Here is a 26,207-nt window from a genome sequence, read left to right as displayed (position 1 = left end):
CACAGTGTGTAGTGAGGAATTTGGGCTTCCTCTTGAAACCTTTTAGAATTCTTGTGTCAACCCAAGCTGACCTCAAAGGCACTGGGTAAAAATGTCCTATGTAAAAGGTGGTTCTGCAGGTGTTGTCTGGAGTAAAATTTCAGTACTTAAATATTGCAAGATACCCAGTATAATATTTCTTGTAATTACTGGGGTTAAAAAAATAATAATTTTTGTATAGGTCAGATATGTTTCTTAATGTTCACTGCATCAAAAGGGGAGAACAGGTCTTAAGGACAATAACAGAAATGAACATGCACTAAACAGAAGGAAAGAGACAGAGTTAATCCTTCAGGTTCATTTTAAACTATCTGAAAGCTTTCTTACACATACAGGGAGAGCACACAGATGATCTTAGACAAAAATTCCTGACAGAAGAGGGGAGATTTTGAATGTGCATCACAAGAAGCCCAGTTACACCGGTAGAGACTTTCTTTACCAGATGTTCGAGACAGTCACACAAAAGAAGCAGGATATTATCACAGCAGCAACAAATGTGGTGTAAATTATCTAAAGATGGTTATTTTTGGTCTTTGAAGTTCTAATATCAAATCTAAGTCTTCTTCACAATACTGGTAACTTAAAGAAGATATAAATGATTACCAAACGCAGAAAAAGACTAAAGGATGGTTACAGTTATTTTCATCCAAAGCATATCTAGGCTGGATTTTGACAGAGAACATATATGATTTTTCTCTTTACTTCATGCGAAGTATTTAATATGGAAGTTCACCATATATGAAGATAACCTTTTAAGTTGAGAGAATAATTTTAAGTTACTGGAACTTTTTCTCACTTTTAGGAGATTTAGGAGGAATCTGTCTGGTAGCAGCAGATTGCTGTTACCTAAGGACTGTGTAATTATCAAGGAATTACGCAGTAGTTAGCAAATATAATGACAGGAAAGTATGTTATGTATGCTGCAGATAGAATTCTAATTTAAGGATCTTTTGAATAAGATTCAAATAAGATTCAATAAGGCATTCAGATCTGACCTTTCCATAATTATTTTTGAATATTTCTGGAAGTAAACCAGCAAGTAGAAATTTCATATTTAGTACTGCCTTGCATAATATTAGCCTTATGCTAAAACGTGTGATGAGGTGCACAGCATTGGAAAATTAAAAATACCAACTTCAGGAATTGGAGGCAGACCTCTACTATAATACAAATGGCTGTGCAGCATCTATTAATATCACAGCATATTTTGGATACTGTCACATTTTGATTAAAATGTTAAATTCTCTCTTGTTGCTGAGATTAAATCATAAAAAGAGAGCACTAGGCACATTCTAGAAATAAGTTTGCACCTCCTTCTCCTCCTGATAAAATTGCTACAGATTTTGTCCTTATTTCCTGATGATTTCTATTTCATTTGTGTAACTTTAAGATCCTTCTGTGGGACTGGTAACTTGGGGTAATCTAGCAATCTTCTTTAAAGGCGGCTTCACCTGCAAATTCATAATCCACGAAGTGACACCTGCATCCAGCTTTTATGACCTTATATTTCCAACTTGCTTCAAATCCCCGCTTGTGGCACTGCTGCAGGACTGCACTTTTGACTCCCAGTTGAATGGTTTGAGATCAGTGGGCTCACCTCTGCAGGCAGTTGTGCTGCTGTAAGCCTAGAATGATTTCACTGATGCTTTTTCACTTGCAGGAGGAGAATGAAGTTATTTTTACAGGATGCCAAGCGTACAATGCTAACAACACTTACATTTAACGACATGTTTGTGGCTATGCAAGACATATTCTTGGACTTTTTTATTTCCCTCCCCGCTGCCCTGCTTAATGGATTTACCTAAATAACAAGTGTACTGCAATTTTGAGAATGCCGATATAGGATGGAAGACTAGTTACTGAATGGGTAAATGAAGCTTTTTGTAATGTCCATGGCGATTTTACTGTGTGCACTCAAGGAGATAGCTTTTTTCATTGCAAAAAGATTTTTAATCCTTGATAGACAGAGCGTGGTCTAAGTGCATGAGGAATTTCGCAATAACGATGTGAAAATGTTTCTTTTGAAGAGTCATGGAACACCTCTGCTGTAGATGCTACAGCATGTAGTATCTACATGTTTTTCAGCTCTACAAAAATTGGTGCTAAGAGCGGGGAGAAGAGGTTTGTATTAGAGGTGCTTCACAGCATGGAGAGAATAGTCTTGGGTCAAACCTGTTAATGGCTCTGTCCTCCCCTGCCAGCTCTGTTCAAGCTTCATGTGTTAAAAATGGCTGATTACTTTTACCACATTATTTATATACTGAATGAGCTTTTATCTATTACAGTGTGACGGACAGTACATCCCCCTTCCAAGTCTGCAGGGCATAGCTGTGCTAAACATTCCCAGCTATGCTGGTGGGACTAATTTCTGGGGTGGAACCAAAGAAGATGATGTGAGTAACATTAAAGAGAAGTAACCTTCTGGGCAAAACCAGCAATAAATACCATGAACTGCTCTTCCCATTTCATTTTAATGGTAGTAGCATATAGTTTGGATAGCAACTCTTCTTCAGGGAGGCTGTTTCAGTTTAAACTGTGTTGTCTTGTTGATTTTTTTTTTTATTGAAAATATATCCCATGATTTTTTACTGTCTGTTGCCTTCTGTTGTGTCCATTCCAGTAAAATGTTCATAATAGGGCTTAATGATTATTTTTTTTAAAAAATCACCCTATGAGTATTTTTAGAAACTAATTTTATAAATGGAGACACAAATAGTTTCTCTCTATATATTGTTTTACAAACTCCTGTAAATAAGGTTTCACAAAGCATAGATTCCTCTGTTTGCTGTATTCTAACAATAAGCAAGGTGGACAAGGATAATGACTCACAGTTTATACCTGAATTTTCCTCCTGTTCTTCAAACAGCTTTGGACTAAGGGATGGTGATTCAGAAAATGGGGACTGATACGTTTAGTGACTGATAATTTAGTGGGGGTAGTAATCTGTTTTTTAAATACTATTTTCAATGAGCTTCTGAAATATTTTAAGATATCTTTTTTCCCTTCTTCCTCACATGTCCTAAGAAACTTTACACTACACAGATACCTAAATGTCTTACAACTTGGAGCAGTCTTATTGCTGCCATCCACTTCACACACAGTGCAACTGCTGTCATTTCGAGCAGATTATCCTAGTTCTGCATGTCCTGATTTCGTGTGTGTGAGGTCTGAATCACCTAAAACTGTAGTGGCAAATTAGCTTGTGATTTTAATATAGACAATCCAGGATATTTTGCCAAAATGCTTTTGGTTTCTTGTGAGTTATTATCCTTTGCTTTTATATATATATACACACACATACATAAAAGTCACAAAAATATTTAAACATGTTTCAATGATCTTTTCTTATTTTTGGTATATGTCAGAGGATGGCAGTTGTGTTTATATTTGGCTATGGATATCTAAAGTTTTTATATACTCCATGTTCAAATTCATAACCTGAAAGCATCTCCAACATCTGCTCAGCTCCTGTTCAGGAGTTTATTTTTCTCTCTGGACTGCCTCACTGAGAGAGAAGATCTGTTCTAGCTGTCATACTGGTGTACAACAAATGTGTGTATCTTGGAGCAGTTTTACTGATATTCTTAGTCTTCCGGTGATGAGATGTGCCAGCAAAATGACATGTTTGTTCTGGACAGAGTTAGGAGCGTAATTCACTGCTTTAGTGCAGTCTTGAGTTGACCGATCATCAGAGGTGGTGGTGGTGGTCTGAAGTGCTGCTGGTTCTGCTTATCTGGACAAAAGAAAGATGTTGCCTTGGCAGCTGTGACTATTCCTGAAACATTATCGGTGAGCCAAGCAGCGCAGCTGCACGCTGACTGACTTGAGCAGGGCTTGTTTCGGCATGCTTTTTTGGTGTCCAGAAGACAGGCTGGAAACATGACCTGCAACAGGAAAGGATAGAATTGTTTCTTGAACATTGATCTGTAGAGATTTGGTTGCCTTTATTTAAAAAAAAAAAAAAAAAAAAAGTTGGTTTTCAGTACAGATGTCTTACTGGTGGAGAGGCACAGCAGACTGGGTTGTGGTTTGCCCATCCTTTTGCTAAAATGGAAGCAAAAAATAAATGAAATTTTACAACTACCTTTTCTTAAGCCATGCAGAACTAGCCCTGTAGATGTCAGTTATACTTGTTAAAGCTGGATCAAGGACCGTCCATACTTTTTACCTTGGAATAACAGAATCACTGTCTTTGTTCTTTTCAAGATTGTCACATCCCCATGTGAAAACTAGAAAAATTTCCATGGAAATTGGAAAAATTCAGATGGAGAAACCTTTTTCTTCAAAACACTCTAGGCCCAGTAAAATTGCACTTTTGTTCTTTGACACTTATCCGCTCAAGACCTCTCTGTGCAGTCCTGGGGTGCTCTGAAGGGAAATGCCACCTGGATGTGGCACTAAACTATGGCACAGTTTCCCGAGAAGCAGCAGCAGGGGCCAAAGTCCTTCACCCTGTTCCCCATCCTCTCCCTCCCTGAGCCATTGCTGCAGAGACACTACCTGGATTACACAGTCCTGGATCTGCACCCTCTTATTCTTTGCCTCCAGGAAATTCTCTATCAGGAGACAGGACCTGACTAGTTGTGGCTTTTGGGCTCCTTTCAGGGATTTTCCCCAGTCTGGTCTCGGGTATCTGATGCAGCTTACTCTGCCCGAGGTGCCAACCGACGTAGTCTGACTACTGCTCAGAGGTGATCTCTTGACCCATTAAACTCTTAGTGGAGTGATTTCTCCTGCTGATTTTGCTCCCTCGTTGCTCCGTATTGCATATCAGGATGAAATGGTCAAGCTTCAAGTGGTCTTAGTATGGTATCTCCTGCCAGACCCAGCTGAACTCCAGCCTAAGACTTGTCCCGTGGCATGGCTGAATTGCCCTGCAGGACACCGGGTGGCAATGGCACACATGAGACTTTCTGCGCTTCGTGTAAGCTCCTGGAAATTCAATGTCTTGGCTGGCTATCAGGACATTTGTTCCATACAGAAGCAGTTTTCATATTTACAGTGGGTAATTGTATAGAGCGCAAACAAGATCCTCTTCAGTATGAAAGCTGTGTTTAACAAAGCCGAGCGTGGACTCAGATGTTGGTTTCCAGAGAATTTGGAATATAAGTAGATAAGCACTTCTGAGAAAAAAAGACACCATTACTCCTCTTAACTTCAAGAACCTCTTAGATATTAAGTACATTAACCAAGCAGAGATTTGAATTGGCTTTTCATCATGCCTTGAAAAACATTTCTTAGTCTGCACGCTGAAACATGCCATCCTTCCTATATAAGGATATGCCTCATTATTCAGATATTTGAAATGCTATTAGCATTGCTGTTTTAAAATAGTATTAGCCTACTGTCTACAGTATCTCACTCCTATGACTTTTGAGAGACAGTGTAGTTATTCTACAGTAAATAAGTTACAGCATGTAAATGTTGACAATCTGTAAATCAGTCTGTGTTTCATTGAACATGCACTCTAAGCACTAGATTTACCATCAAAAATGGAATATTTTCTTTTCCTTTCAGATATTTGGGGCTCCCTCGTTCGATGATAAAATCTTAGAAGTTGTTGCGGTATTTGGCAGCATGCAGATGGCAGTTTCGAGAGTCATCAAACTGCAGCACCACAGGATAGCTCAGGTTTGTTTCTTACTTGAAAGCATGCAACATGGTTGGCAGCAGTTTGGGATGCTGGCAAACAGTGGTACTCTTGATGACCACCAGCCTATACATTAATAAAGTGCTGACATTGTTTTAATTTTAAACGGGTAACAAATTGTCTTCAATGATGAATGAGGTATAAAAGTGATTCATCCTTGAGACAGTCCTGGAGGGAAGCCACAGCTCCTGGTAATCAACACATTTCAGGTGGCCTGTCGGTTTCATTAGTATTTATTGCTCTGTAAAATAACGTGTTTGTTCTTTTCCAGTGTCGGTCGGTAAAGATCACCATACTTGGTGATGAAGGCGTTCCAGTGCAAGTTGATGGAGAGGCATGGATCCAGCCCCCAGGAGTTATTAAGATCATACATAAAAACAGAGCTCAGATGCTAACGCGAGACAGAGTATGTTGCAGAAAGTGTGTTATGAGATATCATTACTAACATTGGTTTCTGTAATAATTTGATTGTTGTAACCCGAACAAAACAGTGCTTACAGAAATATTTTACAACTATTTATATAACTTACATAATTACTTACAGTTACATAATTTCTATAATAAGCCAGATAGAGAATTCCTGTTTTGTATAAGTGACAAAGCTTTGTTAGCTTTTATCAAGTTTTGTTAGTGTTATTCCTGTATTCTCATTAATATATAGTAAGAATGGTCAAAATTTTATATATTCTTTCTTTTTTCCTTCTTTCTTTCTCTCTTTTTGTCTCTTTCTTTCTTCTTTCTTTTTCTTTAGGTGTATTACACACAATCACATACTAGAAGTTTTAGCACAGTTGCATAAACAGCAAAGTTCTATAACGCCCATTTTTCAGAATAACTTTCAGCAGATGTCTCTCCTGTCTCTCTCTGTCCTACTAATCCTCCCTCTCCCCCATGACTCAGTCTCAGACAGAAGAGGCACAAGCAGGAACTTATTCACAAAGCCACTGGAGAGTTCACGCTTGTCTAGGATTACTGTGTGAAAGGCGTAACTGCCCCTGAGTTCTCCATCCACTAACTGGATTTTGAATTTAGGGTGGAGTTAGTGGCATTTGAACTCTATTTTAGTAAACTTGTTACTTTTTCCCACCGTTTTTAGGTTTGAATCCTGTGTTAGTTTCAGATTTGCATCTTGCTATCTGCACAAAATATGCTTGTATTATCACTGTCTTTGTGTTCTTATTGTTTTGGAAGACACTTTTTGAGGATAATGGGGAGGAGAGAGAGCTTTCAGAAGTGACTTATTTTCTATACTAAGTTTAAAAAAATTAAATGTAATTTTATTATTTATACAGCTTGTCTTATTTAAAATTATAGTTAAATTTAAAAGTTGTTTATTTGTTAAATTAATTTAATCTAAAATTTTAAGAAATTTATATAAAATATAAAATTATATTTTTTAATAAGTAAGAATACTCCTAGTGCTGTGAACTGAATGTATAATTCATTTTGATTAGGCCTTTGAAAACACCCTGAAGTCTTGGGAAGACAAACAGAAGTATGATTCCTGTAAACCTGTCATTCGATCTCCCTTGTACCCTCAGCAGGCTGTTGAGTTGGCTACAGAAGACGAAGTTGCACAGATCCAGCTGTGCTCACAAGCTGCAGAAGAACTTATTACCAGGTACAGTAAAATTAGTAAGTTTGGATTGGCAACCTAGACACCAAGACTGAATTATTCATGCAAATGCATACATAGACTTAGAAGTGTATATTTTCCCTGATTTTTGATTAATGTTTAGCTGCTGCTCTATCAGTTATTTTATTTTTTAAATTTTATTTTATTTTAATTTATTTTTAAGGCTCAGCTTCTTTATGTATGCTTTTCTTATGTATTTATGTTAATTTTATTTTTGTGTGTTTATGGGTGGGGATTTTTTTGTGAAAATGGACTTTCTGAAGGAGCAGTGGAAATGGAAAACTGGAAAGCTTCTTGGCAGAGAGGCTTTTCATTGAAACTTCTCGTATGCAAAATCAAAAATATATTTATTAAAAAAAAAACCCTTAGAAGTCAACTTCAGAAGTCACCAGTGTGGATGTATCCACCTCACGTTAACTTCTCCTGACCTTATTTCCCCTTAATGCCTGTTACTCACAATTTCAAAAAGATGAGCACTTTTCAATAAACGTAAAAGTTTTATTAAAATATTGTCAAGTAAACAGTTAACACACCAACATTCAAGGACCCCAAATTGCCAGATAAAATCTTCATACCGTTTGCATTCATCCACTCATTCATTGTTATTGCAGCTTTCTATTTCATTCCTAATGCTCAAAATCTCATCTCTGTGCCCCTGGACACTTCAGTAATTTGTGTGGGCTGAGACGATAGTGAGCTGATGGTATAAAACTGATTCCACAGCCTTACTTATTTTCAAGATCTACATTCTTCCTGAGATGGAAGTATTTTAATAAAGAAGACACTTCAATTTTAAGAGGAAAAAAAAAAACCCTAGTTTTTTTAAGAAAAGCATATTTTTAAAAAAGTCAGAACCTTTTATAAAGCTGCTATTCAGTTCATCATGATAACAAATTATCTCAAGCATCAAAATGAATTCTTGGAGTATGTGTTGAGATGCACTGATAATATAAGAAAGGAATTGAAGAATTCTTTTTATACTGTACTGGTCACTTAAGTAGACATAGAAGAATAATTTAGGTTATAAATTAACCAAAGTGAAATTTAACCAAGACAGCTTAAAAACTTTACTGTTCTAGAGATTGTCCTGAGGTTGTAATTACAGCTGGACTTCCCATAATCTCAAATTATTGCAGCCAATTTTAATGTCACATATGAAGGATATGCCTTTTGAAATAGGTGTAATGGTTTTTAAGGTAACTTCAAGTAAGTTATCTTAATGTGCTAAGGTTTTCCTCTATAGTTTATTTGAATTAATAGCCCCAATATTTTTTGGTACAATTTTTGCGTAGCTTTTGTGTTCTAAGACAAATAAATGTGTCTCAGTATTTCATAGGAGAATAAATGATCTGCATTATGTATAACATTTATATGAGGTGCTGTAGTGCTTGAAGAGATACTTTATTTCAACTTTTGTTATAAAGGACTATATTTTTTTTAAAGTGTTTTGTGAAACATATCTTTGTATATTTTCTCATCTGATAAAGTTGTGTAGTCTTAAGACTTATTCTTTAAAGGAAGTAAGAAATATTTTTTTCTTTTTTAATGTTTTTGTAGGATCTGTGAAGCAGCAAAAATACATGGCCTCTTGGAGCAGGAGCTTGCTCATGCTGTTAATGCATGTTCACATGCATTAAATAAAGCCAACCCAAGGTTTCCTGAGGTAAAGGAAGAACAGAGATTTATGTATAAGCAAATAAGCTATAATATCTGTGTGCATAAGCTTGTGACACGTGAGCTGTATTGTATTCCCTGTCCCCATATTAAAACAAGTTGGATGATAATTCTTGAAATTTTTGATAAACGAGTCTCCTGAATATGCATACACACACTCAAATTTAAATGGAATTGCTTAACAGATGAATGGATGTTGTATCTTGCGGTATCTTCTCCCTTTTTTTGCCACTTTTTCTAAGGTGAAAGTAAAGGGAAAGTTACTTCCAGTTCTGAAGGTGCTGCTCTGCATGGCAGCAGGGAGTCTCAGCCCTTCACATGCATAGGGAAACACCCCATAGCTGATGAATTTGGTAGAGATCATGTTCAATGATTCTGAAATTTATTAATAATACCAGGAATGGGAGGTAGGAGAAGTGCCTTTTTACAGAAGAGTATCAAAGAGGAGAGTCCTATCCTGGTGTTAGATCAATACAATATCTGAAAAGGCAGAAAGTGCAGTTTCTGTATTCATCAGCGTCCTCCCCAGCTGATATTCTCTTTTGTGAACATTGGACGTTAGAAAGGGACATTAATGACACTTAAAATGCAGACCACCTGGGTGTTGTTGCAGGGGGAGTGAGCATTCGAAAGCGAGATAGGGAGTTTGGAGTAGGGGCACGGTAAGTGTACGTCTGTTGCCTTTTGGAAGCAGTCAAGAATTTGCTCCATCTGCAACGGTAGTCCACAGCCAGGGGTGCTCATCCTGAAGTGATGCAGTAGCACTTATTAAATCAAGTGAGGTGGTGTACTAATGTAGCTCTGAGCATGAATAAAACAAGCTCAGGTCAGCAAACACCAAAAACAATAGGCAAAGTAAGCTCACATCTGCTTGCGGACAACTGTGTAGGCATGTCCCCAGACACAGAGTGGAGGCATGACAAAGGCTGAACAAATGCTGTTACTACATAAAGGTCGATTCTTCTGGATGCATTCACAGAAATTTTCATGCTTAATTGTTATCCAAGTGCTATGCAGAGATTGCAAAGGGAGTGAGGGGAAAAGAGTTTCCTGGTTTCTCTCTTCACACTAGACAATCTGGGTGTTTTCAGGGACTGGACCCAAAAAAGATTAATTAGGTAGAGGCTGTCGATATCTAACCTAAATTTTCATACGGTAAATATATTAATTAGCCTTTGCTTCTTAAAATATGGTTAGGAGCTTACTTCTGCTAAGGATAAGGTGAACAATTCAGATCAACAGTCGTTGTTAAATGAGGCCCAGAACTTTTCTGCTGGCCTTTGTCATCCATAAAAATCATGGATTCGTCTCACAGGTGGCTGGTCACTTGATGATCTTCAGGATTGTATAAGGTCATTTTAAATGAAGTTGAGGAAAAGACAGTAAACAGATACTATATTTTTGTTTTCTATACTCAGTGCCGAAGAAGTTGTCAGTGTAAAGCTAAACTGATGTATTTCTTCTAGGAGAAGATGCTTAAGATCTGTGCTGTAAGCCCAAAGTACTTATTCTCATTCTGACTTGCATCACTTCAAATAATTTTTATGCTTCTTTATTCCCCAGAGCCTTACCAGAAACACTGCCATGGAGATAGCTGTCAATGTGAAGGCCCTACATAATGAAACTGAATCTCTGCTAGTAGGAAGAGTTCCTTTGGTAAGGTCACAAAATACATGGTTTTATTCCCTCATTCAGATTACCTGTGATTTGTTCTTTGCTGATTTTTTAAATCAGCACAGGATTTATGGCATGCTATAAGAAGCCCTGTAAGACCGATTGGAGGATATTACACTGCATTTGTGGCTTGGATCAGAATGAGTTATGAATTCTTGTCCTAGGTTGGCATCCATCTTGCCTCACGTCAGATATCTAAAAGGTCATTGCCTGGGCTCTTCTTTTTAATAGTCAGTGGAGAGAAAAAAGTATCCCTGTTGAGGTTGATTCACACTTAACTGTCTTGGAGGCCTATCTCAGAAAAAGATAAATCATCTTCTGGAGGTTTAGCATTTAAGTGAACTTCTGGAGTTCTATTATGTGACCATCTTCAGAGTTTAAAGACAACCTGGAGTGAGAGCTGTTCAGACTCATACTTTCAAGTTCTACAGATCTGATGTGGGCAAGTAAATCTCACTGTTGTTCTAATACCTGGCAGGAATTATATTAAAACCTTTAGCTGGTAAGTGTTCAGTGGACCTCTGATGGTACTTGCAGACTTTGCATCTTCTTCTTCAGCTAGTGTTTCTGTGCCTGAAATGATGAAGACTGCTCAAGAATTGTTGTACCTGGATGTATAATTAGAAAATTTCTACATGTGACATTGTGAAGAGAAGAAAGATGTCAGGTTTTCTATGCTGGTCCAGTTTTACATTAAGAAGATACTCAATAGGAACAGTTATATTTTCTTTGGCTGTTATAATTAAAAATGGATATCAATAGGAATGTTTTCATTTAGCTCAGGGTATGAAACTTACTGGTGCAGGTTCACATACCTTTTTCCACAAGTGATAAATAGTACGTGTCTATTCTACAGTAACGTAAAGTTAATATGGTCTAAAGGCTAATAAGCATTTAAGTTCTAGAAACAGTCAGAGATTATTACTGGATCATATGATTCAGTTTATGAGGTTTTAGAAGGGAAAGTTACTCATTAGATGTTTTTGTCCAAGAAAAGGGAAAAGTATCAGTTTTTTTCAAATGGCTATTACTAATTCCCCATATTTCAGATTGAATGGGGAATCAAAATACAGAAATTTGTTTAAATTTTAAAATTGTTTAGGAAAAGGAAGTAGAAGAAAAGCTTTAAGTTGGTGGTGCCATGCTAGGACTAGTGTAATTTATCAAGGCAGTCTGGAAAGAATGTTAGTATGGAAACCTTCCCATTGAAACCTTACCTTTTCTGTAGCCAGTTGTGATCTCATTATGTTGTTGAACTGGTCCCTTGTTGATGTTCCAAAGCTTAATTTGATTCATTTGTCCATTTCTGATTTTTACATGTTGTACTTCTGCTTCTCATTATGGTTTGTGCAAATGAGTCATGAGTCTACATTGACCCCATTTTTAATAAAAAGGCCGTTTGGAAGATACCGAGATAATCTTCCAGAAATGTCCATTACGCTCCTTTGACATTGTGTTTGTTTAGAACAGTATTTCACAGCCACAATAACAAGGCACCCTGGTTAACCTTATCGCCATGTTATTTTATAAATGCTGAAGCTGCGTGTATGTTGGTCCCTGATTCTATTAAAACAGAGACAGATGAAATGTAGGGTGTTGCTTGATGCATCAGCTGCTGCCATCATACACTGTTCTCTAAATTATGTCTCTTTTCTGACAAAGACGGACATTGTTTCTTTAATATCTTCCTTTTTTTTTTTTTTTTTTTTTTTTTTTTTTTTTTTTTTTTTTTTTTTCTTCTTCAATTCTCCCTCACCCCTCTTTTCTGTGATCAAAGCTCCTGATAGCAGTAAATTGATGCCTTTGTTGCATATACTACTTGGTAAGCTGCTTCTTTGATTGCCATTTACCGGCTCTTGAGTCTTTCTGTTACGGCTCCTGAAGGAGACAAAAGAAATGTAAATACATATAGAAGGAGACTGATTCCTGCCACCTCCTGTAAGATACAATTAACAAAAGTTCACACAACAGTATTAGCTAGATGACATCAAATGGCGAATTAGCTATAAATACCATTTTTAGTGAAATGATAAGATGGGAAAATGAAGCTGATTTGTGGAAGTTCCCAGATGGTTATGGCTAGAATACAGTTTGGGAAAAATAAAAAATACTATGTTTTGTCTAGATATTTTCCAAAGGCACTGTTTCCATGCTTGCTTTTTAAAAAGCATTTCCAGTCTGGAACAGAGCACATTTTCCCATGTACTAAGGGAGAAATATGACAGAATGTTTCATTTCAACTGACTGAAATGATCTGAGCTCACTGAAATAAAATATTTTCATATTAAAAATTTCATTTGGGAAGGAATTGAGACAATCCTTTATTTTCATTGTTTCATTCATAGTGTTAATTTCCATCTTGGAAATAAGAAGCTTTTCCAAGATGTTGTAGGAGGAGAATTAACCCTAAATTGCTAACTCTTCCTTTACCAGAATTACACTACTCTTTTGGGTTCATTTCAGGAGCAATATTGCCAATGCATACACTTTCTCGCCATCAGATGAGAGGGTTTTTGGGCCCAAGCAAAAAAAGGAATTGTTTTCCTTTTAGAATCAAGCAATTAGGCAAGTGCTTGTTGAGAAAGACAGAACTTTGCTTCATTCATTTATATAAAATAAATGACTTCTTAAATAATTTCTTAAAAATGAAAACACAAGAGAAGTTCTAACTTCTTCAAAGACAAGTGGGTCTTCCACTGTGCTCCAAATTAACTGAACTGTTCAAATTGAGAAAAAAAAGGGAAGGCAAAAGAAAGATTGGAGTCTGCTTATGGGCACTGAATTCTGTGAGCTTTAGAAGAGGAAATAACATGACAGCAAGAGGGAGCTTAGATTTCCAGTATTACTATACTAAACAGCAATATCTTACTAAAGGTGGTCTCTTCTTTGAAAGGTGGTAACGTATGCAAACTAGTGAAACAAAGGAAAGAAGTTTATGTTAGGCAGGATAAATTAATAGGGGCTTGTAATTCATCAGCAAACCCCCAACAACATCAAAATCTTTTTCCAGCACTAGAGATCAAAGATTCTCTTACAACTCCATTTTTAAAATGTATTCACTAGGATATAACTTAATTAGATCGTTTTAAAAGGATATTCTGCATTGCTTTGGGACTACTTCAAAGAGAGAAATAGATGTTCAGATCGCTTTATTAGTGATTACAAGCAACTCGTTCCAGGATTCAACTCTTTACCTCAAATGGTGTTTCAGCAATGCCAGATAAGCCCCAAACAGCTTTTCCAGGGATCAGCTGCCTGTCTTACGTCTTCTTCATGGGTTCAACTCACACAACAGCTGCAGAATAGTTTTCAGACCGGGGTTTTAAGGAAAACTGGTACCTCCATGAGGTTCTCAAAGTGTTGACAGAGCCAAATTCCTATAGGTCAGCAAGTCCCAAGCTTTTTACAGTTACCACTTTCTTTGCCTCTTTGGCCTTCACTGATGTCTTTGGCTTTTTGTCTCCCACCTGGGGCTGCAGTCGTGTCCTTCTTCCATGCTTGGTCCCCGTTCTTCCCACCCTCAGCCAGCAGCAGTGGCTACCGCTGCATGGCTCACCTATTTAGAAGGGGTAGCGCAGGTATCATATCACCACTGGAAGACCTTTGAGGATGGAGCGTCTTCAGCAAGATCCATATCCTCTTACTTGACCACGAGAGTGATCTGTCATATGAAGATTTGTCATTTGCAAATAAGAACTCAGGCTTACTACCATCTATTCAATTTCTTTACACCACTTTTCACACAAAGATTTTCCAGGCTCTTGCTCTTCTGGTAAGGTTTTTATCTCCCTTGTGCTGGTAGTTTCCATTTCAAGTGTGTTTTCTAGTATTGGTGTTATCAGATAACTTTTGTTCTGTGAAGACCTAGGAGCGCAGTGAACGATGACAGTGATTGACAGCTAGGTCCAGCTGGTCTGCACCAAAAAGTCTCAGCTGTCTCAATCATCCCTTTGTGTGCGACTATACTGAATATAGTGTCAAGGTGGTCTGATGCATCTCTGAAGGAAAATCTAATTTTGGAAGATTATTTGTTTTCATCATTTGTTTACGCTCACCGTGAAGTAGTCATCTGTTTTTGTGTGGTAACAACATGTCTGGATTTAAATGTTATATCTTAATAAAACTAAAAATACTATTTTTCTGGCCTGTTTATAAACAGCAGTTAGAAGCTCCCCATGAAGAACTGTTGTCTGATGCTTTGCACAGCGTGGAAATAGAGTTGAGAAAACTTGCTGAGATTCCTTGGCTTTATTATGTTTTTCAACCAAATGATGATGAGGTGAGTTTGATTAATACTTCCTGTTTCTAATTAAGCTTAATTTTCTTTTGATAGGGAAGAGTAAGTTAGAATCCCTCATGACCTGGAGAGGCAATTTCAGTAGTGATGCTGGATCATTTCCGTCTGCTGTGAACAAGCTTCTAAGCTTAGGGGTTTTTTCGTGTTTTGTTCCCTTTTGTGAATGTAAAGGTTTTGAATGGTTATTTAATAAATGAAACGTGTATAGAGTTAAATCCTGACATTATTCTTTACGGAAGTAAAATTTGGTCTTAATTTTTGAGATTAACTGTGAATTACCATCTCAAGCATGTAATTTAACTGTTGTTTTCTGTTAATTAGAGGTAACTTATGTCTCTTCTTTCATGCAGGATCCCCCTCTGGATTATGCTAAAAGAAACAATAGAAGTACAGTGTTTCGCATAGTGCCAAAGTTTAAAAAAGAAAAAGTTCAGAAGCATAAGACCAGCCCGCAGCCTGGTATGTGTTTTGAAATTACAAGAAAAATAGTAGCATTTGGGGAAAATGTGATTTTTGGGGGTTTTTTTGGTAAGAGGTGACATGATGAACTCTACCTAAGAGTAAGATCAGAGTGAAAAGCAACTGAGCTAACTAGCATCTTCATTAGGGTGAGGATTTCTTTCCGTGCATTTAGAAAGCATTCGGTAGGACCCCAAGACTTCCAAGTGAGCCAAAGAACCACTACAGAAATATTTAGATAGTTTTATCATGCAACAGGACCTGTGTCTTTGCTGGTGGTTACATTTGATTAACTCATTGCAATACAAGCCATAGGTAAACACACTTTTTCCCTGTGAAGCTCCAACTCAGGTTTTTCAGGTTAGTTTCAGAAGATGTGCAATTGCTTTTATCACACTGGTTTAATTAACCAGTTATTCTTAAATTTCAGACGGGTTTTAATATTAGTGAGTGAGGCAAATCAAACAAAAAGCCAGGATCGACAATATTGATTTTTTTTAATTAGAAGTTGAACAAACTCCACTCTCCTCTCTTCCCACTCTTATCCATGAACTTAGTTCCTTAAGATTATGTCCAGGAGTTAATCAGTGATCAGATGGTCCTAAAACTGTTTCTACATCTTTATCTTTTTAATGGACAGTTGGTCATGATCTGCAAAATCTTGCAGTTGTTGATCAGACTTTAGGTTTCAGATTAGACTTCAGATTTCACTTCATTGTAAAACTGATCAGCATTGAATGAAGTTGCAAAATTATAGCAATAAGTAGCATAACTATTTTTGTTTTCAATAAATGTGGTCTTATTAGGACTAATGTGGGCAACTAACCTTAGAGAACAATGTTTTACAGAGAGCTGCTTAATGGCCTATGTAACACAGTAGCTTAAAGAATACTTGTTGCATTAATTAAGAATATTAGAGTCTGTTAATTAAAACTGGACTTGCTTGCTGCCATTGCTATATTTGACGTATGGTTGATATTTTAATTTTACATGTTAATTAGTTTTTGAAGGCTTCTCCTCTCCCTGGATGACTGCTAATAATTAATGGTATAAAGCAGAACAACATTAGACTTTGCGTCACTGATCCTAAGATGGTTTAATGTGAATTTGTTGGGACATGAGGTTTTAAAGGCTTTACTGAAGAAACTGGAGTAAAGCTGAAAGCATGGCTGCAAAGCAAAGAACCCCAACTTTGTTTAGATACTTTCTCATGTTAACTGCTAACCTGTAACCTGCATGTAAAAAGGAAATTGTCAGTTTTTGTGGAAATGACACCTCTAACCTTTCCCTTTGCTAGCACGGCATTTCTACTCTGTTTTCCACTCTCTTTGGCCTAACCTTTGCTTGTGATGCATTTGAGCATGTAGAAATTAAGGGGGTTTTGCTCTTAACTTTGGTAGTTCAAAAATGGGGCACAGATGAAGTTGCTGCTTGGCTGGATCTGCTCAGTTTGGGAGAGTACAAAGAAATCTTCATCAGCCATGACATCCGAGGCTCTGAGCTTTTACATCTGGAAAGGCGAGATCTTAAGGTATTTCCTTTGTGCTACTTTTCTGCTATTGACCATTTTCTTTGACAAAACAACAACCAACTTTTCTTCTTTCCCTGCACTTGTTATGTGCTTGTAGCTTGGCTTACACTGTGCAAATATGCAATAAACTAATACGCGCTGTCCTTTGGCCTGAATTTCTGAAGTGCTGACTTGTACTCGCAACAAAGAATATCTGTTATCCAAAACTTCCTTTGCAAATTGATAGCATTATGGTTTATGTCAGAAGGCATAAGAAAAGCACATTTGATATCTTACTGACATCAATGTAATATAATGTTATCTTCAAGAGTTCACCATTTCCATTAAACAGGATCAGTATGAATCAGTTGAAGGTGATGATAATAATTTTGAATCTATCTACTGCAAGGTCAGCAGCTACGAGCAGCTGACCTGCTTCAGGTGATTTATTGTATATATATTGGATATAGTGGGTGTGAGAGAGAGAAGCAGCTTAATAAATTGCGTCATTGGACTTACATGGTGTTGGTGTTTGTGTGTCAAAATAGACCTCTGCAATAGGTTTTCTCGTCCCTGACCAACCTCTGCCTGATTTTAGCTGTAGACATCTAAAAAAGAGCACTTTTTTTGACTCCAAAATTGTAAAACTTTCTTCCTCTGAGGTCAGATTGATAAGTTTTGCAGGGAGAAATGTTACCTAGCAGTCTGAGGCTGTTATTTGAGCTTGCTGGTCTTTTTCAAGAATGACTTAAGTGCATCCATTATATGTAATAGAGGCTATATCTTTGGGGATTCATTACATTACTTTTTTCCGGGAACTCAGTAGTAATGACTTCTTGATAATGTGTTTTGCAACTGCTTTTAGCACATAAGAGAGGAAAGAGGCTATTGTATAAATCGCACACATTTACATTTAGAGTGCAAGTCATCGCTCTAGCCACAGTGCAGTAGTCTCCAGATAGAGGCAATACTTTCATACAAATATGCCATTTTTTGCGAAGTTTCTTATATAGTATGAAATCCTGACGTTATAAGGTAGTGCTTGCATTGTGTGACTGTTGCAGTAGAAGGCAGCTGCCAAAGATAGCTGTGTTTGAGATGATCTGTTTGGCTGTTGTGTATTAATTTACCCTATGGTATTAGATCACCTAAGCTTTTTTTCATGGAAGGTAAATTCCTTTCTTTCTGGATAGTTCCTGGCATGGAGGGAGAGTTTCAGGACACTCCCTACCTGCAAAAATTTAGAAATAGAAAACTGTCCAAGCAATCCACCACTATGTTCCCGTGCTAGATGTTACAAGTCCCTCTTCTGAATGGGCACTGAACAAGTTTAAAACTTAACTAGGAAACTCAGGATCACACAATGCATAGGTTTGCTAAAATGTTAAGAAATCTTAAAAAAGAATTAGGATGTCAAATTTGTTCGAATAAATGATGGTGGGTAAGATCAGTGTTAACCTAGACGTGGCTTCTGGCCATGCCTCATTTCTCATAGGTATCACTTTGACTGCATGCCCAGAAGACTGGCTCTTCAACCAAGTAAATATCTGCAGCAGGGTAATCAGCAACCTGTTATCCCTGTTGCTAAGACTCATGCTAATTCAGCATAAATAAAACCCCATCACAAAGACCTATGCCCTGAAATATCTAAAAGCCTGTCTTAGAACCTACAAAGAGACAGACTTTTACTGTCCCCTCTACCAGGGCTGCCTGGAAGCACATACGAGGCTTTAAATTGCTCAGCATAGCTGGACGAGGAGCTGCTCTACGCAAGTTGCCACGGGTATATCCTCTGCTAGCGGAAATCTTGTTCCAGAATCGCTCTATCTGCTCGTTAGCCGATGCCGAGAGCTTCCAAAGCAGCGCTGTTCATAAGGCAGGCCAGGCTTTTGGCCAAGCATGGCTTGCGTTCTATGTAGCAACGTTGAATTTAAATAGCAGAGTTTAGCACTCGTCCTGTTCGTTACATACGGGGCATGATCTCTGCAGGGAGCCATTAAAGATGGCTCGGGGAGCCTGCAGTTTTCTGACCAGTGACCTGAATTGGTGTCAAGACGTGTAATGTGGTACCTAGGCCATGAGGAACACGTCACCAGCTGCTCTGTTAATTTTTCCTCCCTTTGGCTATCGAGATGAGTCTTCAGTGCTCTTGCGAGCTATAATCTGTCTACAGCCTCTCCTCGAGTGCAAGGTTTGTGCTTCCTGCCAAGCTAAATGGGCTCGCCATTGATTCACAAGCTCTTAAGTCATGTGCAATAGATTTACTTCTATTACTTCTCATGTGTACAACAGGAAAAATCGTTGCCTGTTTCAGTTGAATCCTTTGGGCCCACCTTTCTTTCTGTGGTCAAAAGTAGAGGCAAAAAGCAGTACGGAAAAGGATTTGATGAAACTCTTCCTTTGCACGCATCACTGAAATAGATTGATACGTTCACTGAAGAATTGGACCTCTAATTATATATATTTCTGTGTAGCTTGTGCATCCCATTCTCAGTTAGCTCTGTGTGGCAACTGGCAAATGGAAAACACCTCCAAGAGAAACCAGACACCTCTTTCCATCCAGCCCCTGCAGTAATACCCTTTCTCCAGCCTCCTATGCCTGATTTTATTTAGGGGAATCTTAGACGTTTACATCCATGTGATTTTCTTTCCCTTGCGGAAAGGCTGAGTAGTGGATTGCAAACTATGCCGTAAAAGCTGTAGAAAGCAAGCTTGTCATGACTGTTTGGTTTTTTTTAAACTTTATTTTACAAGCTAACGCATTGAAAACTAGACTCAGATTTTTCTGAAATAAATACTGGCATTCTTAGCATTGATAACGATGTTCCTATGTACACAATAATAATCAGAACTGCAACACGTTTGGTAGGACAAAGACGATGTCTCCTTAGAGCTCCATAGCAATGCTGGTTTCCTTGGAGAAAGGGTTTCCATGCCTCATGTCAGCAGTGCCGGTCAAGCTGAAGTCTGTGCTGAGGACTGCGGCATTTCATCTCTGTGTTTCGCAGTAGCGTGTTTTGAGAAAGTTCTGGCATGGAAAATGTTTTCTAAGATTTGGTAGACTTCAGGCATGCTAGATGGCTTTTGACACTGGGAATGCAAGTAGGGGAGTTTTCTCATCTGGAAGATGTTAATATTAAGGAGTGGTTATATAAATTGTTTGGTAATATTACATTGGTGGTACATTTGGCCAAAATCTGTGGGGCAAACCTGGAATAAATGGGTTCTTGGCTAAGCAGACAGGGGCCTAAGTCACCATAATATAATGCAGATGAAGAACTCCTGAAAGCTGTTGCAAGAATTTTCATCAGCTTTTTCTTGTCCAATCTTTTTTTTTTTTTTTTTTTTTCTTTTCTTTTTCAGTTTTTTGAGCCTTACCTGCTGTAGGTCCAGAGATGGCAAAGTGGTTAGGGAGAGCAGAAGGAGAGGTGATCCTGTGGTTTTAAGGCCACAGCTGGGGAAAAAGAAAGGCTATTCTCTTCCTCAGACTGGCTAGAGTCTTGTCTTCAAACCCATATTTTGGTCAAATTGAATTTTTGTTAATTAGATATCAATGAAATATGGACTGATTATGTAGAGCATGATGAAACTCATGCATGCACAAAAATGCAGTGATCTTTGGGGATCTTGCTTTTTGAATGATGCATGATATGCTGCTGTAGCAGATCCTTTTAGTCTGAGATGAGAGAATTTCTGCAAACTTTCCTGCATCAGTAGTAAACTGAGAATACTAGATAGCATCTAGGGTCAGGAATGTATAAATTTTAATTTCCTCCAGACCAAACTATTACACAAGCATAAAAATTCAGCTTTTGTCTTGTTGGTTGGGGTTTTTTTGCCCTGGAAGTGTGGCAGAATTTATCAAAAGGGTCCCAAAAAGCGTGATGAGGCTCTTGAGACTTGCTGTTCTGATCTACATTACAGCAACTTCAACTGGCATGGAAATAAAACTGAAATCTCTTGCCTCTGAAACATAGGCGTTGTTCACGATACTTTGTAAAGGTTGGTGGAAAAAGTGGCTGAGTTTTCTGGGAATTTCATAATATGACTCTTTCCTCTGATCTTTGAAGTCTGGCAGCATCTCGCTATGTTGCTTATCCAACAGAAGTTCTACTCGTGAAACATGTTTGTTTTGAAGAATTTGCAAGTTCTTAACCTTTAACATGTGTGGCTTCTCGTGGTTTGGAAAGTATCCTTATGGGTTTTCCCTTATGTAGAATTTCCTCCACACAGCAACTAGGCTATTTCAGTAGTTTCAATAGTCGTGTGTATTTTTGATTCATTGGAAAATTAAGTTTAGCATAAAAAAGAAAATATTCTCCAAATCTAAAATGAAAAATATTACTGTCATTGTGGGATGAGTTTAACAACTGCTACCTACATCAACTCTCTTAACTTAAAAATGAGTACTACATTTTTTTATAAGTGAGATGAGCATTAGCAGAAATGAAATATAAATTGATGTGATGTGGAAAATCAGAAGTTTTTTTCAGATAAGTTTATGAACAGCACTTGATTTGGGGGACTATAATGAACATATCTTGAACTCTAATGCTGACAACTTAGTGCCCTAATGCTGGAAAGGACGGTCACGTATTTATCATACTGATAGTTTTCATCTGAAGAAACAACCAGGTTTTTTTCATCTCTAACATAACCAGAATTCAATCTTGAGACTCTCTGAAAATTAATCCACCTGTTTAATCTGTGCTGTGCTGCCTTTACAATAAAATAATTAATACATGCCCATCTTACCGCCCCTTTCTTCCTTTGGAGAAATGCAAAATTAATTGCATGCTAACACTTTTAAGTAATATAAGGCACAGATTTTCTGAGGTTTCTTCTGGCTGTAGAAAGGTTGATACAGTCTTTGTGTAGAGTATGTACAGAATATTATATATGGTTTCATTTTTCACTCTGAGGATAATTATTTCAAGCTGCTTAATTAGACTCCTTTCCTTTTAATGTCTTCATAATGGAAAATCTTCCAACTAAAATAAAATTATTTTTATTTCAGAAAAACAGATAGTGAAACTTCTAGGGTTTTTTTATTTAATCACATTCTACACAGGTAGCTAGTGTTTGACTCTCTGTCACTTGCTCAACATCACTAACACAAGGATTTTAAAGAGTTTTTCAAAGCTGGGCTTTACAGGTAAAGGAAGCAGATTTCCACCAAACTGGGCTGAAAACTCATTAGCACAGTTGGGGATCATTAGCACAGCTGGGCATCCCATTCTGCTCTGACCATTGGACCAGTCAAAATTGAAAAGGGATGCTGGTAAAGCTGTTATTATTACTGGAAGAGGTTTGCTGCAAAAAATTCTTGTCTATTGTCATTCCCTACGGAGATGGGTCCCAGAAACCAATATTAGAAACATTTCAGCTGATGTGATTGCTTTAGTGGCGGCTACAAGGAGATTTATGCTTGTGCTTTTTACATTTTCCTTTGGGATGTGACTGTCATGTCTCTGAGAACTTTTCTTCCAGCTCTCTAATCAGGAAGATCCATGATGGGAGACGTCACCTTTTTGGAATGAAAAATAAATGCTTACCTTTTCTATTGCTCTCTAAAGGGAAGTTGTCCTACATGCCTGTAGCCATTACATCCACTTTCCCTTGAGAAACTGGGGATATGTGTGTTTGTTGATTAAAACAGACATCATAGGGCCTCAGATCAAGTGACATTGCTGGACAGAAGCTCTAATCCATCACATCCTACCAAGCATTATTGCTGTATTAGAGAGGAGGGGGAGATTGTTCTTTTTTTGCCAGAAATTGTGAAAGGTTTTGTACTCAGAAGTCAAGTGAAAGAAGTTTTTGACAGATACTGCAGTGCCTTGGGTTGTCATTATTGCAGGTAAGTAATTTTCTGTCTGCAAGACAGAGAGGGATTCATTGTATGCTCTAAGCAATTATTTTATTAGGCAACACTTGCTGGGGCCACGGAATCTTTTTTGGCTAATGTTGACTGCAGTGAGCACATTTCTAGATATCTGTTGCATGGTTAGATCATAATCAATGGGGTGGTTTTTTTCCTTTTTGTAAATAAACTTCCTTCTTTTTCTCTTTTTTTTTTTTTCTTATTCTGTAGGACCTGGGGATAACGAAAGTGGGTCATATGAAGCGAATTCTCCAGGGAATTAAAGAGCTCGGCAAGAACACCCCTTTGTCTGAAGTGTAATTATGCTGGTGCTCTCCGTAGAGAGAGAAGGGAAAGTTGCTGGAGAGGCAAAGCTGTTGCAGGCACTTGGCTGTCTTTGTAGTTTACTCTATGGAAGAATAAGCACCAGTGTTTGTACAGGCTAGTATCTCCGAATTCTTGTATGGTGAAGAGCTTGCTGCAAGACTACAAAAGGATTTGTGCCCAAAAAAAAAAAGGAAAAGGTGACATGTTCCGTGAAGAGGTTTTCTCGGTGTGCAAACTTGGCCAGTTCGGATAAGCACATTTTGGTAAATCGATTGGTTTATGGTGAACTGCACTGACTGGAAAATATAACCAAGAAATGATTGCTTTGCTTCCATGCAGCTCAGTATGCCTCTCTTTATGCTGCAGCAAGATACCACTGTACAGCATGAGGTTGTCCGGTTATCCTTCCGAGGCATAGCTCCGTAAAACCTCCTGCGCAGGAGACGGAGAGGTTTCGGATGTTCGACACGTGAGCCTAGCAGTGCCGCAGGTACCCAGCACTCGCTGGCCACGCAGAAGGGGGGAGAGATAACCTTGTGATACCATGAATGCAAACTAACGCATGGTGTGCCTGCCTGAATCGTCTGTTGTTCTGTTGCATGACACATCTGATACTTTAAACACTTGAACAACTTTTATATCGGTTTGAATGAGATTTAATTTATTACTACTTGAGTGGCTTTTTTTTTTTTTTTTTTTCCAGTTTCAGGCACTTTTCTATTCTTCAGTGTTGTGTTATGCCTAAAATGTGTTCCTACGGCAAAGGATGTGTGGGTGTGGAAACTTAGCATTTGTGCCATATTCAGCAGATTATATGCATTATATATGATTGAAACACTGTACAGTTAGATTTTTAAATATACCATGTACAGAAGGTATATCAGGTAACTAACTTATGAGTATTTTTGAAAGACCGGTACCTCACAAAAATATCAATTGGCTTCCTGCATGGAAAAATGATAAAGGATTTTCTCATGGTGCATTTTAATGTAGTTGTTCTGTTATCTCAAACAGCTGTAGCATATTTGAACTTTTAGGCACTAATGGCTTTATTTATTCTATTGTTCAAAAAGCAGGTTGAAACATTAATGAAAATTTTTTACAGGAAAATTCATTTTATTTATCAGACATAAGAAGAGTTTTAAAATGTAGCAGCTGATTTGATTTTTGTGGGGTAAGCTTTTACTCATTACTAATTAACTATTAATTTAAAAATGTCTCTGTATGCATTTCTTTACAAAGGCATCAACTTGTTTCTTGTCAGCACTCCTACATGGGTAGATCATAAAAATTCAAAAAACAAACTCTAAGGTTTTACACTATGCATGCAAAGATGAATCACATGCAAGATAGTAATCCATGAATGTAAACAGGTTAAAAAATGAAAACTATCTTTGTTTAGAAACTGCGTTAGACCAGAGATTATAAGGTTATTTATAGTTTACTTAAATGAAACATAGCTTCATAATTGAATTTCCTGGTTAATTTTTCACAAAAATATTAATCTAGTAGAAAAAGAATTTGCATATAGCTACAAAAAACCCTACTTAAATGTTTGAGATGAGATGATATGGCACCACCTGCCAGAAAACTTGCACAGAATTGCTGTCTGCTTGCTGTTCCTAACAACGTGTTATTGCAGCACGAGGAACGCTTGACTTTTACTTAATCAAGTAGCTTTGACACTTCTTACAGGTTAAAAAGTATCTTAATATCTATTTATGTTTTCCTCGTAGGCAGCAGAGTAAGGTTTCATTTGTTTTTTCCAAAGCTTATCTCATCTCCCCTGTCTGAAGGGGCCAACGTCAAGTACGGCATCCTGGCTTTGCCCTCCCTTTCTTGTGAGTATGATGGGAGTCATCCCTTGGAAAGTAGATGGGAATCATCCCTTGGAAAGTAAGATCTATTCCCCTCATTGCTTTATTGAAAAAAGAAGATTAAAAAAAAAAATAAAAAGGACCAAACCAGGCTTCGTTTATATCCAATTATAGTACTATGTGCTCTTGTTGCTGTAGGTTCAACAGGCACCACTCTGGGAGCTCTGTGGACATAATTGATTATTCTGGTAAACAAACAGAAGTAAAAGGCTATGTTCCATTAGAGTTTCTGTAAAAAACAAACCAAAATCCCTTTGCCAAGTGACATGATTTTCATGCTGTTGTATGAAAAGCATATGCAAACAATGGGAAGTTAGGCAAACAATGGAAAGATTATATATTTTTTAATGTACTTGACATTCACCCCTTTAATGAAGTTCAGATGGCATCTGTCACGTCTTTGCACGTTGTATTTCCTTTTCTCTTTGTTTCTCTGTAAGCTACGCTATATTTTAACGTGTGGCAGCGTTCTAATATATCAGATGTTACGGTAGACTACGTAGTTAATCTTTCTGGTCAATTCACGGACAGAATACATAGAAGAACTTCCCTTGCTTTCCTGATTGTAGGATACACTCTCTTTACTACCTTCAGCCTTGCTATATGAAATGTGTTAAGATGGGCTATGGAACAGGATCTCTTCAGGTCCCTGTAGAGGTCTATGCTGAGTACATTAAAAAAAGGGAGCTGGTTTTAGGCAGGGAAAATGGGCAAATGTTGTTTGTAACGCAGCTTTCTTGTGGCACTCCTCAAATTACCTCAGTATAGGACTAATGATCAATTGTCTTTGTATAGTTCTTTTTTCTTTAAATGACCACCAAAGAATTTAACTTCGATTGTCCTAAGCAGAAGGTTTTTTTTAAACGTGCAAGTAGAACGAAAATTGTAAGCATCATTTATGCTGTATTTATTAGATGCCCAGGAGAGCAAATTTTATGCAACTCTATGCCTTAGACTAGTGTTGGCCATCAAATCCAAATGCATCTGACAAGGAGGCTCAAAATATTTTACAGGGTTTCTCTGAGGTCATGGGTCGTAACTGTGTTTAGTGATGTGGCTTTTCTAAAGAAAGACTTTTGAACACAGTGTTACTATCTCATGATTATTGTAATTTCCAAGTATTGGGGTTTTTTTCCTTACTGCTGTAGAAGTCCCAGCTCCTAGAACTAAGGACATACATAGCTACATTTTTAATGAACTG

General features: G+C 37.6%; 1 protein-coding gene across 2 annotated transcripts in view; it reads left to right on the top strand.

Moving 5' to 3' along the window:
* The window catches only part of DGKH (diacylglycerol kinase, eta), a 71,300-nt gene extending 48,177 nt beyond the window's left edge, over positions 1–23,123 (top strand). The window contains exons 19-28 of one of the 2 annotated variants that reach the window (XM_010576472.1): positions 2,325–2,432; positions 5,557–5,670; positions 5,961–6,095; positions 7,144–7,310; positions 8,883–8,988; positions 10,563–10,655; positions 14,833–14,952; positions 15,321–15,429; positions 16,830–16,960; positions 23,034–23,123. In XM_010576472.1, the coding sequence (XP_010574774.1) occupies positions 2,325–2,432; positions 5,557–5,670; positions 5,961–6,095; positions 7,144–7,310; positions 8,883–8,988; positions 10,563–10,655; positions 14,833–14,952; positions 15,321–15,429; positions 16,830–16,960; positions 23,034–23,123 (1,173 nt within the window). The remainder of the gene's footprint in view (positions 1–2,324; positions 2,433–5,556; positions 5,671–5,960; positions 6,096–7,143; positions 7,311–8,882; positions 8,989–10,562; positions 10,656–14,832; positions 14,953–15,320; positions 15,430–16,829; positions 16,961–23,033) is intronic. The other variant, XM_010576483.1, reaches the window with a different exon arrangement.
* Positions 23,124–26,207: the final 3,084 nt, after the last annotated feature.

Source organism: Haliaeetus leucocephalus, unplaced genomic scaffold (genome assembly GCF_000737465.1).
Source record: "Haliaeetus leucocephalus isolate CR32 unplaced genomic scaffold, Haliaeetus_leucocephalus-4.0 Scaffold32, whole genome shotgun sequence".
Classification (NCBI taxonomy): domain Eukaryota; kingdom Metazoa; phylum Chordata; class Aves; order Accipitriformes; family Accipitridae; genus Haliaeetus; species Haliaeetus leucocephalus.
Note: the sequence above shows the minus strand (reverse complement) of the source record. Positions and strands in the feature narration are given on the sequence as shown.